This window comes from Macrosteles quadrilineatus, unplaced genomic scaffold (genome assembly GCF_028750875.1).
Source record: "Macrosteles quadrilineatus isolate MER2022 unplaced genomic scaffold, UCM_ALF_1.0 Scaffold_5__1_contigs__length_97177068, whole genome shotgun sequence".
Classification (NCBI taxonomy): domain Eukaryota; kingdom Metazoa; phylum Arthropoda; class Insecta; order Hemiptera; family Cicadellidae; genus Macrosteles; species Macrosteles quadrilineatus.
Genome location: NW_026542598.1, coordinates 43010614 through 43025050, shown reverse-complemented (window position 1 = coordinate 43025050; position 14437 = coordinate 43010614). Strand labels below are relative to the sequence as shown.

General features: G+C 35.7%; 1 protein-coding gene across 1 annotated transcript; it reads left to right on the top strand.

Moving 5' to 3' along the window:
- Positions 1-449: 449 nt before the first annotated feature.
- On the top strand, positions 450-14140 carry LOC128995979 (uncharacterized). The gene is made up of 5 exons (XM_054421080.1): positions 450-553; positions 1676-1883; positions 2496-2679; positions 3871-4152; positions 12604-14140. The coding sequence occupies exons 1-5, from the start codon at positions 454-456 to the stop codon at positions 13270-13272; spliced, it is 1443 nt and encodes a 480-aa protein (XP_054277055.1). The 5' UTR covers positions 450-453; the 3' UTR covers positions 13273-14140.
- Positions 14141-14437: the final 297 nt, after the last annotated feature.

Below are 14437 nucleotides of genomic sequence, written 5' to 3'. Positions count from 1 at the left end.
AAATTGCGGTAAAATTCTGATAATCGCTTGCCGATATCATTATTGTATCTCCCTCGGTCCTGTAGAGATCATCATCGTCTTCCATGGTTGCGGCAACATTCTGACTGTTTCCCACGGTCGTGTAGACATTATTATCGTCTTCAGCAAAATACAACATTCACGCATAATTCCCGGTTAAAAAAAATCCACGCATAATTCCCGGATTATCCGGTCGGTGGTCACCCTATTATATATATTGCAAAGGGCGCTACTATTAGTTGTGCCTAGGACGCTGACATTGTCAAAAACGGGCCTATTTCTTAGTTAATCCTAACATTTTTTTTGCATGTTGAAAATCACATCACTAAGTGAAATCTCATGTTCCAGTTAGCTAGAAAGATTCAAAATGTGGATGAGATGTCTCAAGAGTGCAAAGCAGGAATTTATGGACTTAGAGTAAAGTTCATCATGTCAATGTACCAAGATTACACTATATTGATACCCCTCTTGTCCAGAGCGATAGAACTGGACCCAGGATTTGGTTACTGGTACTATCTCAGTGGAAAAGTAATAAGTATGTTATTTCACATTGACCTATTAAAATGTTTCTATAATATAATTTATTTCAAACAGTATAAGTATTGCTTTAAATCTAGCAAAATCACTAGTTTGCAGTATCATTACTCTTGCTTTCATTTAATATTTGAAGTGGTTATATTGTGAGACTAGCATAAAAAGACAAGGTGTAATTCAGGCTTCAGTTCTTTAATCTCAGTTATTAAATCCCAAACTCTTAATTTAAATATGAACCAACTTTTAAACCTCTAATTTATGTGGGCTCTATCCTGCCAACTTTTCACCGCCCTGGGATGCGGGGGACGATCCCAGACATTAACCTTTTGAGTCTCTTTTGCCAAGGATCAGAGGCTGGAGAGTCCTGGAGGATTACACGGCCAGTGACCACCAGTACATAATTTTTGACGTCCTGGATGGCTGCAATTCGTCAAGTGCCCGTTCGATGGAACATTAAAAAACTGGACGTGGCAAAATTCAATGGAGCCATCCTACGAAGAACGCCGGTGATTCATCCCGCAACTGGCGTGCCTCACGCAGAGGCGTTAGCTGCATCCACGATGGAACTGATTGTCTCGGCCTGCGATGAGTCTATGCCTCGCAGGAGATACCTGTGCAATATGCGTCCTGTGTACTGGTGGACTGCCGAGATTGCGGAATTGCGTCGAGCAGCATTGAGAGCCAGAAGACTTGCTACCAGGGCTAGAGAACCCCTAGACAGACGGCGTAAGTCGTCTGGCTGCCGGTTAGAACCCACTTAAAGCCCAATGATCAGGAACAGCTGGGTCAGTTTCGATCCATCAAAAAGCTTCTGATTTTTCTTAAGATCGAATCGGCGACCTTAAGATATTTTATTTGTGCTATGTTCTTGTGTTTGGTCTAATGATAGAACATAGATTTTCTGAAATTATGTTGTGTTAGGAGTCGGGATAAGAAGACTACATAAAGGATAAAGAAAAAAAGAGTGGGTGCAATGTAGTTAAGATATCTTGTTTTGTAATGATTTAAAACCGCAGAGGCTCTTGGTTGCTCAGTTTGAATTTTTAGAGTTTAATCTTAAATTAATAGGTTGTAGTTAGAATCAAACTAAAGAGGATGAACAATAAAAAAATGTTTTTTTTAGGGCGACTAAGAAGAGAGTATGAAGAAAACATGGTCATAGAAGAGTTGGATCACTTTGCAAAGGCTGTAGAGTTACAAAGGAACCCAAAGTTTTTAGTTTTCCTAGCTCAAGCATATCAAGAACTTGCAAATCTTCTGTTTCATACCAAAGATACAAGCGTAAAAAACACTGTTGATGAGTTCCTTCAAAAGTCTGTTGAGCTGTTTAGGTAAATTTGTGATTAGATTTAAAGATATGATATATGTCTAGAATTTGCAAATTCTCAGATTCTTCCTGATAAGTTAAATTATAACTCTGCAGTAAGTGCAATACTTAATTATTGATCAGATTGTATTTTGGATTCCCCTCTAAAATTTACTGTACATAAATAGGGCTTGTTTATTTGTTGTTTTAGTTGTCCACCCCTTAACCATCAATACACAACTGTAATAAAAAGAATTTTAATTTCAAATTAACATGTAACATGATGGTGATCACCATTGCCACTGAGATGCATTTGTCATTACAAAACCTGACAGCTTCCATGACAGCTTTCATTAACTCTGCTGACTTTTGAGCTATTTTAACACTTAATCTCCATCTCCAGCAGTATAATGCATACATCTATTCATCATTGACCACAGCAAATTGTAAAATGTAAAGAAATTTTCAACATTTGAGTACCCATTTGCAAAAATATAACCTAATCTCCAAACGATCCTTTAAGAGTCTGTGAGAAGTAATTTCAATTTGTTTACATGAGAATAAAACTGGGTAAATTATCATTTTATTATAAATGTTGTTTGTAATAACAATGGTCATGACCATGGAAATTTTCTAGGGAATGTTGGCAGCTAAAGAGTGATTCTGCTTCAATATCAAAAAGAGTTGGAAATGGAATGATGAAGATGAAACGTGGATTTATTGATAAGAAAGTAGCAATAGAAGCCTTACTGAAAGCCAATGAACTTTCACTTAAAAAACCAAACTTTGCTTTAGGAAAGTTTTACTGTATACATGAACAGGTACCTATGTTGTAGAGGTTGTAGTTAATATTATTGATAAAGAGCAATTTTAATATTTAATTTCGCAATCACATCTGTTTCCTCAGGTAAAATAATTCTAATATCAGAAAATTTACCACAAAGTATCCACTTCTACTGACCACCGGGTGTTGGTTTCCCTGCTCTTTTGACCATTATTGTGTTCTAACAATGGCGTGGTATACACTGAATGGTGTGTGTAGCGTATTAACTTATACTAGGTGAATCCTGTCGAAAACTGATGGTTAATTTTAATTTTTTACAATATCAATCATCAATAAAATAAATAAGGCGCAAGTGGATATTTATTGGCATGCACTGTGGATGCGATACTCCCTGGTGTGGATTAACGTCCGCACGAGTGAGTACTACGACTAAGCGCAGTACTATCCTGATAATTAGACCAATTCGTATATACCAAGGAAAAATGTGGTTCGGATTCCACTATAAACTGTAGGTCCCTTTGTTGCCATTAGCTGTATGGGCTATTAATTAACAGCTGTGTCTAAGGAATGTCGGCCTTAGTCACTAACAAGACCACAAGATTGCGCCACTCATCCTACACTCATCTCCATTCATACTTGGCTTAAAATACCTACTATGTATGATCGCCATTTCATTGAACAGAACAGTATTGAACAACAATAACAATAATTAAAATTGTGGACATTCGACTTTATTTATTAAAAGAAGGGTAAAGACAATAATAATGATTGATAAAATTCCAAAGAGTGAAGGAGATTAAACAATTCTCTGACAGCATTAAGTACAGCATTACTGGCGAAACTTGCTAGAAAACTCAGGAGTAAAAATCTTACCACCATAGGCTGCGTCATTCATTGGAATGTTTGTTGAGCGGAGCGAGCAAAGTCCTTTTACTACACTCCTGGTTTTGTTTTAGAAATACTCCTGAACGGCTGAAGAGATCCGCACCAAAATTTATCACAGTCATAATCATAGTAATCATCTATGGGAGGAAGGTATAAATAAATCTGAAATGGTATAAATCAGATAGAAATATAACTAGAAATATTTTTATTGCTAGTGGTATTCTACTGTGTTTTTCTTGTTTTATTTAACAAGAAAAATTATGTAAATTACTCTTTGCAAATATTTTTTAAACACATGTTAAAATCATTTATAGTTGTTGTATTACAGAATGTTTTTTTACAGAATGTTGAAAAGGCTTTGGAATTCTTCAAAAAAGATGCTCCCAGTAACTATGCAAGTCCTGAAATAATTCGATTGAGTCTCATAATGTCAAATCCCAACTACAATCTTGATCTTGAGGAAGTGCTGATTGAATGGGTGAATGCTGATCAAGGAACATTAAAACAACAATCTGCCCTTTGTGACTGCGGATGGTACTACTTGATCTACAGAAAAGACCTGGAATCAGCTGTTGATTGTTTTTGGAGAGTCTTGCAGGCAGATTTCAAAGCGTTTAAAGTTTTGGTAAGTTTTTTATGGTATATGATTTTTATTTTCCAATTTTACTCATGCACATTTTCACTTCTCTTTTACATATTATGATTATAAAAACCCAATTAAGAATCAATCATATATTGTAGTATTATATTATAAAAAGTATTATAAAAACCTAAACTAATATATTTTTCTTGGTTTGATGTAACCACTGACATTTCGAGTAAACAGCAGTTATAAGCGATAAGTGGTGCGGCAACGTGGTCTCGGCTAAACCAGTGTGGACTCGATAGTGGACAGTGAATGACTTGTGAATTTACCATCTAATTATTACAATTGTGGTGCGTGTTAAGTGGTCATATGACAGAATCAAAAATCGATAAATATTTTACACCAGTAAATAGGTCATTCAAACGGCAGAGATCTTATTCGTCACCGGAGTGTGCAGACGACGTCGAGACGGTAACGGCCAACATTGGGCAGCGAAGAAAAGGTAGGCGATATTACACGATCCCAACTTCTGAAGGACTTGGGCCAGTTGCTTGATAGTAAATTAGAAAATATGGCAACCAAAAAGGAGTTCTCTCAACTCACGGGGCAAGTGTCGGAGTTACAAAAGGAGAATATTGTACTAAGGAAACAAATAGAGGACTTACAACAGAGAGAGAGTGTGGTTATGTCTAGGTTAGTCGATCTTGAAGGAAGATCTAGGCGTAACAACCTCATATTTAGGAGGTTGAAGTGGTCCAAGGAAACACGTAACTTCAATGAAATCGTGCGAAAGTTTTGCAACGATGTTTTCGGGAGTGCGGATACTATATTTGTTAATAGAGCCCACCCTCTAGGGGGAAGTAACAATGCAATCATTGCACACCTACCAAATGACGCCGACATCTACTATATTATGTCACGTGTAAGAGAGTTAAAAGGCACCGGTTATTCAGTGCATAGAGACTATCCTAAAGAAGTGCGTGAAAAACGAGCATGTCTGTCAAAGCTTAGAGACGAAATTGAAAGTGTGGCGGGGAAACAAAAGAATAAAATATCATTATATTTCGACCATATGACTTTCAAAGGACATCGGTTCACATGGGAGGGAGGTGAACTAAAGGCAGGCAACCAGGATGGTGCTCAATTGTTGCAGACACTCTTCAAACGCGATTTTTCAGACTTCTTACGTGATCTTAAAGTACCCAGATCTACAGTAGTGACGGACATGTCAACAGAGAGGACAACAGCTTCAACAACGCAGGGGTCGGCGAGTGCTACGGGTACGTCGCAGAACGTGTCAGTTTCAACACCTACGCAGTCGCCTCGCGCTTCCATCAACCAGGACAATGAATGAGGAGGTGACGCCAATCCATCTACAGAGGGACCAACTCCAAACCACAACCCAACGACGACCGGACTTTCACAATTCAAGGTTTTATCTTTTAACGTTTGTGGATTAAAAAATAAGGTAAATGATTTTTCATTTTTAGAGTTTATAAAGGAGTTTGATTTAATTATATTTTTAGAAACATTTGTCGCGGAAAAGGATCAAGATATTATTGTAAATAGGTTAAGTAACTTTGATTTAACTTTTACTTTCGCAGTGAGAACTGCTAATGTTGGAAGATATTCAGGTGGCCTAGTTTACGCATGCGTTCTTGGGTGTTCGTTTCTAGGTTGGATGCTAGTGTGACAAAAGACAGTATTGAGTGTTACTTATCAGAGAACAGTATCAAGGACCATGTTTGTACCGAATTAAATACAAGATATGACACTTACAAATCCTTTAAAGTTGGAGTTAATGACTCTGAGCTTGAAACTGTCCTAGATCCAAATTTTTGGGAAGCAGGAGTTTTAGTGAAAGAGTACATGCCAAGAAGACACTCAGCGAGAAACGCCTACAATACTAGGAACTTCGTGCCACGGAACTTGTCTGCAAATAAGGAGCCTTTAAACTTGAATGCTTATCATCAAGACTCGGGACCGTAGAACGAGAACAGTGTGAATCGTTTCAGAGTATTTTTAGTAGGCCTACATCTAACAGCTACGTAGCTAATACAAGTGGACAAATAGTAAAAGCTTTGTTCCTAAATGTTGAAGGTATTTCTGGTAAATCAAACTTTCTTAGCCTTATGACGAAACAACATGATTTAAGTATAATGTGTTTCAGTGAGCACTGGAAGAAGGATGACGCCATACAGTACGAGGTGATTGATGGATTTTTGCTGGCTGCAAGTTATTGTAGGAAAGAACATGTCAAAGGTGGTGTAGCTGTGTATCTCAGGGATAACATATCTTACGAAGAAATAAATTTAAATTGGCTCTGTGAAGAATTGACATTTGAAGTAGCGGTGGTCAAACTTTTAAGTTTAAAGATAATAGTAGTTAGCCTATATCGATCGCCTCAAGGAGACCCTAACCTCTTTTTGGATAAACTAGAAGTACTTTTAAACTGTCTATCGAATTTTAAGTGTGAAGTTTACATTGGCGGTGACTATAATGCACATTTTGACGTCACAACAGAACGCCCTACTGTTATTAAATTTAAAAATCTGTTAAAGGAATTTGGAATGACATATATTAACACTCTTCCAACTCGAGAAGATGCGTGTCTAGACAATGTCATAACAACCCACCGAACTCAAGATTACAATATGGATGTAGTAAATTGTTTTTTCTCTGACCATTCGGGTATTACTGTGACCCTAAACGTGGAACGACGTGCAGATACGCCCAACTCCAAAGTTTCCTATGGAAGAAATTTATCTAAAAAAAGACTCGATGTTTTGAGACAACACTTGTTTATGGTTGATTGGATGCAAATTCTACATGGAGAGGAAGAAGCTGAGTCCGCTTTTAATAAGTTTTTTAAGGTTTTTTATGGTATTTTTGATGAAGTGTGTCCTCGTAAACCTTTGAGAAAACCTACTATTAACCGAAACGTGCCTAAATTGAACTGGTATACACCTCAGCTGGAACATCTAAAAAATACCATGATGGCCTTCAGAACTATGTTCCTTGTTCAGCGAAGCAACTTAACCGAATTGGCATATAAGAAAAGCAAGCAAGTTTACAAGGAGGCGGTTAATAAAGCTAAACTTAATTACAATGTTGAATACATAGAATCGTCTGACAACAAGTCAAAGGCTGCTTGGACACTTGTAAATAATCTACGGAGCAAGAGCGTCAAGTCACCAGAGATCCAGATTCCCCCAGAGGAGTTTAACTCGTACTACCTTTCAGCTGTTCAGGAGGCCAGAGACAGCATCATTCAACCCCAGACTACTGCGCTTGACTTCATGGAAAATTCACCTTTGCCTGAAGAAAACTTCAAATGGGAGGAAGTGTCATGTGCAAATGTGCTCAGTGTCGTGAAAAAAATGAAAAAATCTAAAAGTAAAGATATCTTTGATCTTTCTAATCATCTAGTCAAATGTGTAATCGAGTCCATTTTGCTTCCTCTAACTTTTTGTATTAATTTGTGTCTTAAACAGGGTATTTTTCCCTCTAAGCTTAAAATATCAAGAGTGGTCCCCCTGTATAAAAAAAGTGGTGAAAAATCTGTGCCAAAGAGTTACCGACCGATTTCTATAGTACCAGTTTTAGGCAAGGTTGTTGAACAAGTTGTAAAACTCCAGGTATGTACCTACTTTAATCAGCTGAGCCTAATTAGTGCTTCACAATTTGGCTATCAGATGGGTAAGAGCACTACGAGTGCAGTTCTATCAATTGTTGATGATTTAATCAGTTGTTTTGAGGATCGAAGCCTTGCTCAGATCACTGCCTGCGACCTGAGCAAGGCATTTGATTGTGTCGACCATTTAATTCTTTGTCAAAAGCTACAGTGTCTGGGTTTTCATGGCGTTCAGCTTGATTTCTTTAAGTCGTACCTGGAAGGGAGATTCCAAATTATAGATGTTGCTGGTAAAAAGTCATCTGCTTCTCATGTCAAATTTGGTGTACCACAAGGTTCTGTGTTAGGGCCTATTTTATTCCTTGTCATGGTAAATGATCTGCCATCTACTATTAAGTCATCGAAAACCATCATGTTTGCTGACGACACATCTTTCCTTACAGTAAGTAAAGATTTGCCAACTGTGAATGGTATTGCTGATGAAACTCTTAATCAGGCTGTTACATGGTTCAGAGCTAATGGTTTTAAACTTAATGAATCAAAAACACAAAAAGCAATATACTCCTTAAATAGTAGACTTGTTTATTCAGATGAATTTGTTAAGTGCATTAAGTTACTAGGGGTGCAAATAGATTGTAACTTAACTTGGAATAGCCAAATAGATTTAGTTTGCAGTAAATTGTCAAAAGTTGTATATTTGTTAAAAGTTTTAAAATTTTACGTTCCTGTTACTTATTTATTGTCTGTTTATTATGCTTTGTTAGACTATGGTATTATTTTATGGGGAAACTCTGGCAGGATAACTGATGTTTTGTTGTTGCAAAAGAAAGCTATTAGGATAGTAACAAACTCAAAGAAAAAAGCTCACTGTAAACCTCTTTTTACTGAAACTGGTGTTATGACTGTTATCTGTTTGTACATTTTTAGGTTATTGTTATTTATAAAATCAAATGAATCAAGTCTTGTTTTTAATAATGACATCCATTCCTATAACACTAGAAGTAGTAGAAATGTTCATATTGATCAAGCTAGGTTAGCTAAAACTTTAAGAAGCCATTCATGTGTAGGTGTTAGACTTTTTAACCATTTGCCTTTAGATATAAGATGTTTGCCTTTTCCTAGTTTTAAAAAAGCCATTCACCTTTTGCTAGTCAACAATCCTTCCTACTGTATTAAGGAGTATTATGAAAGATGTTTGAATCTGTGATACTGTTAATTGTTTTTGTAGGTAGCTGTGTTATTGTTATTCATATAGGCTAAATCTGTGATATTTAATTTTATTATTTTAATAATTGTACTTGACAAGGTCGTATGCACTGTAATATTTTGTGTTCTTAGACCAATAAATCTCTTGACTCTTGACTCATTAAATCGTAACTCTCGTTTTATAAGCAATGTAACGTTTGTAAACTTTGAATATTTTAATGTGGTTAGGCTAGACAATATTGTTTTTGGATGCGAGCAATTGTTTATAGTGCCTGTTTACCTAAATTTCAATTGTTGGCAAATAGATTATAATAGGCTTCAAAGTTTCTTTGATAATAGCTGTTTCCAGAATATAGTCCTTATTGGGGATTTAAATGGGCGTATTGGAATAGAACAGAGTTTTTCTGAAAATATAATTAGCATTTCGAATAATAGGATTGAGGACATTAGACATTCAAAAGACAACATTTTAAATTCAAATGGGCGTAAAATATTAGATTTGTGTGACAATTTAGGATTAGTAGTTTTAAACGGAAGGTCCATAGGGGATAAAGAGGGGGAATTTACTTTTGTTGGACATAGGGGTAACTCAGTCATAGATATAGCAGCGGTCACTTTTAATTGTTTACATTCGATTCACGACTTCAAAGTTGTTGGTTTTTCCGGATCAGATCATATGCCGATAGAAGTAAGTTTAAATGTTGAGACTCCTGGGCCTGTGGGAGGGGGTGCAGGGGAGGGGAAAACTATACCATTGTTGCCAAAGCTGAAATGGACGAATTTTGATTGTCTGAACTATACTAGCAAAGTTGAGGGAAGTATGAAATCTTTTTCGCCACAAAATGTTAATGATGTAATAAATGTTATAACTAATTCTGCACATTATAAGCTAGGTTCAAAGAGTAATACACCTTTTGTTGGTAAACAACCTTGGTTTGACTATCACTGTTTAAACGCTAGAAAGAGGGTGTTTAAATTGTTACAGCTTTTTAGACAAACCAATTCAACTGAAATAAAGGCTAAGTATGTTGAGGAGCAGAGGAAATATAAACAGCTATGTACAGGAAAGAAGAACGAATACAACTATTCTTTAATCTCAACTCTTACTGTGTCTAAAGATTCCAAAACGTGTTGGCGAGCAATAAACTCTTTTAAGTGTAAAAATAACATAAACCGAGTAGGAAATATAAAACCTGAAGAATGGGTTACACACTTTAAAACTTTACTAAATCCTCTGGTGGAGAGTACTATCTCGTTTGCAGAACCTTTTATTGCCGATGATTATCTTGATAAAGACTTTAATTTCCTAGAATTAAAAGTTGTTTTGTCCAGCTTGAAAAATAATAAAGCACCGGGCCTAGATAGAGTCCCCTATGAGTTTTATAAGAATGCCCCAGACCTGTTTTTGACTAAACTACTTAATATTTATAATGACATTTTTCGGAATAAGGTCATACCAGAAAGCTTTAAAAAATCGATAATTTTTCCATTGTTTAAAAAGGGTGATATTAATTCAGTTCAAAATTATAGAGGATTGTCTTTTATAAATTGTATTGGTAAAATATTTATAGGAATGCTAAATAATAGACTTCGAAATTGGGTCAATGAAAACCACATCTTATCTGAGTTCCAGGCGGGTTTCAGACAAAACTATTCCACTATAGATAATATTTTTAATTTGGCATCGATGATCAAACTACGTTTAGCGGAGAAAGGTGGTAAGTTGTATGCATTTTTTGTGGATTTTTCAAGTGCGTTCGACACTATTGATAGAAGATCACTAATATTAAAACTTTCATCAATCGGCGTATCAACGCACGTTTTAGATGTTTTGAGGAGTTATTATTGTAACACATCTGCAGCGGTTTGGTGTAAGGGCGGCATTTCAGATGAGTTTGAGACAAAGACAGGTTTAAGACAAGGATGTATAGGAAGTCCTCTCCTGTTCAGCTTATTCGTAAATGATTTGCCAGAGGTGCTGGAAGGTGGCTGTAATTTTGGTGGAAAGAGAGTAAATGTTTTGATGTATGCAGACGACATCGTATTGTTGGCCCCCACAGCAACAGTGTTACAAATGATGATTAAAAACTTGGAGTGTTACAGTGCAATTTGGAACCTTACAGTAAATCTATCTAAATCCAAAATAATGGTTTTTAGGAAAGGTGGTAGATTATCGGGACATGATAGATGGTGGTATAAGGGCAAACAGGTTGAAGTGGTAGATAGTTATAAATATTTGGGAATGTTGTTTACAACGACATTGTCATGGGAAAAACATTTCATAGAGAAGAGGAGGCTAACTAATTATGCAATTAATTCAGTATGGCAAAGGCTAGTAGACAACAGCAAAGTCCCGCTGCATATTAAGATATTATGTTTCGAATCTATTCTCAGAGCTATTTTGTGTTACGGCGCACAAGTTTGGGGGTTTTCAGAAATTTCTCAGTTAGAAAATGCTCAGAAAACGTTTATTAAAAGGATTTTTAGATTGCCACATAACACTCCCAACTATATTGTTTACTTAGAAACATGTTTTGAAAAGTTATATTTCTTTAATCTACAAATTAACGCAACATACATTTTTAAGGTTTTTAATTTGCCAGAATCACGCTTACCTAAAATTATTGCTAAATCTGTAATTGGAAAAGGTATTTTTTGGGCCAAAGAGTGGAAATGTCTAGGGCGAAAACACGGTTTGGATATTAATTTCGAGTCAGCAGATGTTTTTGAGGGATTAGTGAAGATAATTGAGGCGGAAAGAGATAGCTGGAGAATTGATATGGTTGGCAGAGCGCGTACATCGCAATATCACCAACAACTGCTTGCCGTTGACCTTGACCTAGGGCCCAGGAGTTTTCTCACTGATAGCATCAATATAAATCTTATCTCATGGGTCATTAAGGCCCGAGCCGAGCTGGTTGATTTGAATCACAAACCATGGATAACAAATAAAAATCATTTCTGTAGTCTGTGCAATTTGCGCGAATTTGAAACAGTTTTTCATTTTGTTTCTATTTGCCCAATTTTAGGTGATATCAGAGAGTATTGGTTTGGGAAACGAAGCATGCATTGGGGCGAACACATAGAATACATAAATGGTAGGGATTGGCGTAAATTAGCAAACTTTATGAGAGAGGCGTGGAGAAGGAGGTGGGAGTTAATTAGAGAATTTAATTACGAATAAATCAAGTGAAGTTTTTTTTTCCAAATTCAAAATTGTTTTTTTCTCTTTCTAATTTATAAATTATAGCAAAACAATAAATATGTCAAATAAATTGTCAGCCTGTCTTCTTGAATATTCATAGTAATTTTTATAGATTTCATTATGCGTAAACCTTTTAAAACCTAATAATTTTACAAGTAAAATAATACAAGTTATGTAAACAATATTATGAAAAAGGTTTTTTTTAAGTTTAGTTTAAAAATGGATGTAAAATTGTATGTACATTTGTGTATGTTATTAAGTGTATTTTGTTTCAACTTCATTTTCATAAATGTGTTTTCCAGGTGTGTCAACCAAACAGACGGTCGTAGACCATTGTTTATTAAGTGTTTGATTATGTTTATGAGGGGAATGTTTATTTTAAAATAAAGCACTTTATTCATTTTATTCATTCATTCATTCACTGACATTTCAGTTCTTCTTACAGGAATTCCAAAGCTATGGATTCATGGTTCAAGGTCCCATAAACATGGTTGAGGTTTTGGTAAATGAAATTTTATTAGCAAGAGAAAAAAAAGAGATCCAGCCAACTAAACAGAAGAAATTAGAGAAATTCCTGGATAGGATGTTAGAGAAATATCCTGATCTCAAAGATATCACTCCTAAACCAAAACTACTTGACCAGTTAAACTCAGAGGTGGAACGCTCAATTGATTTACATAGAAGAAGGTTTTTTTGGACTAATCGTAGCTATGGGGTCAATCGTAGAAGGAACGAACTGAAAATAAGATCAGATGAGCCATGCAACTGGAGAGCAAAAACTAATCCAGAAGACAGCAATGTTCAGGAACTTGAGGAACAAGTACGCAACTGGCAGGATGAAGAACAGATCAATTTGACTGATACAAAAGATAACAGACGTGATTGGAAGAACACATTCGATAATGGAGACAACGATAGAAAAAGCAGAGAATCCAATCGTAACCGGAGCTCTGGAAGAGATGGTTACAACTGGAGAACTAGAGATTCTAGAGAAGAGATGGGCCAACAGAGTAGAGTAAATACTACAACTACATCATATTATAAGAATAGAGGGAAAAGTAATAGTAGATATGATGTAACAGTAACAGACTGGCGTAGGGAGGGCAAAAACTGAAATACTAAATACCTTAGTTAAACTAATGGACAAGAATTGACTGACTTGTACATAGACTAATTTGCTTTAATATGTTAATAGTGTTGAATTATCTATGCAAACCAAGTTTACATTCAAATCTATATCTATATTATTGATTTGGAAGGGGTTATTTTATTTTGTAAACAGGACTCTTAGAGTTTTTAGTCTATTTTGACGTTTCTGGTGTCATTTTAAAGAGCTCACTCAGCAATTTTGCTAACCATAAAATGAGCTCATTGTATGGTAAGGGCTTTGCCCCAGTGGCCCTCAAATCTTCCATGTTAACCTTATGTAATAATAGTATTGCAATCATCGGTTCATTTGTTTGTTTTTAATTTTAACATTTTAAGTATTATTACTTTCATGGCATTTTACATTATAATCTTTTTTCGTCATACTGCAACAAAAACAGCTGTAAAATGTTTAATGCAAGCACTGCGGGTCTGAGGTAGCATTTTTACTCTCTAGGGAGTAAAAAGCAATTTTAGCCCCTAGGGAGTAAAAGTCAGCTGATGTCGACTTTGTTGTACATTTTGATTGTAGCTTATTGTTGCTTTATTGTATAAATAGTTCAACATATCGATAGTATAATGTACTCTAACATAACCGTAATAGACAAAACGATAGAATCACTTAGGCTACTAAACAGCTGATTGTTTCCATTAGTAAATTAAATGGAAAACAAGCTATAGTTCGGCCGCTTAGAAAACGACCTCCTCTAGCATTGGTTTAGCATTAGCGCGCAGGTCGTTTTCTAAGCGGCCGAACTATGGAAGTAGTTTTCATAGGTTATATTTAAATAAAAACTATTTCAGTTTTGTAACTTAGTTTGATGAAATAATGGTGCAATATGACGATAAATATAGTTCATCACTTTGTTTGAAGTTATAATATGGCCATATACGATTTTTGTGTTCATGGCTTTGTTTTTACACAGACGTGTTTTCACTAAAAAAGCACACCCTCGACAAAGCCCACAAAAGCTGAATGTGTAAAAAAACTTGGTCTAGTACATACAATCCTTTCTTGTTAGTGTCTGTCCATGTGCCTTATTTAACATCATGGACGGACTAGTGACAGTTTGCAAAATTTGAAATTCATGACAAACAAAAAATTCAACCAGAATATTTATATTTTCACCTAG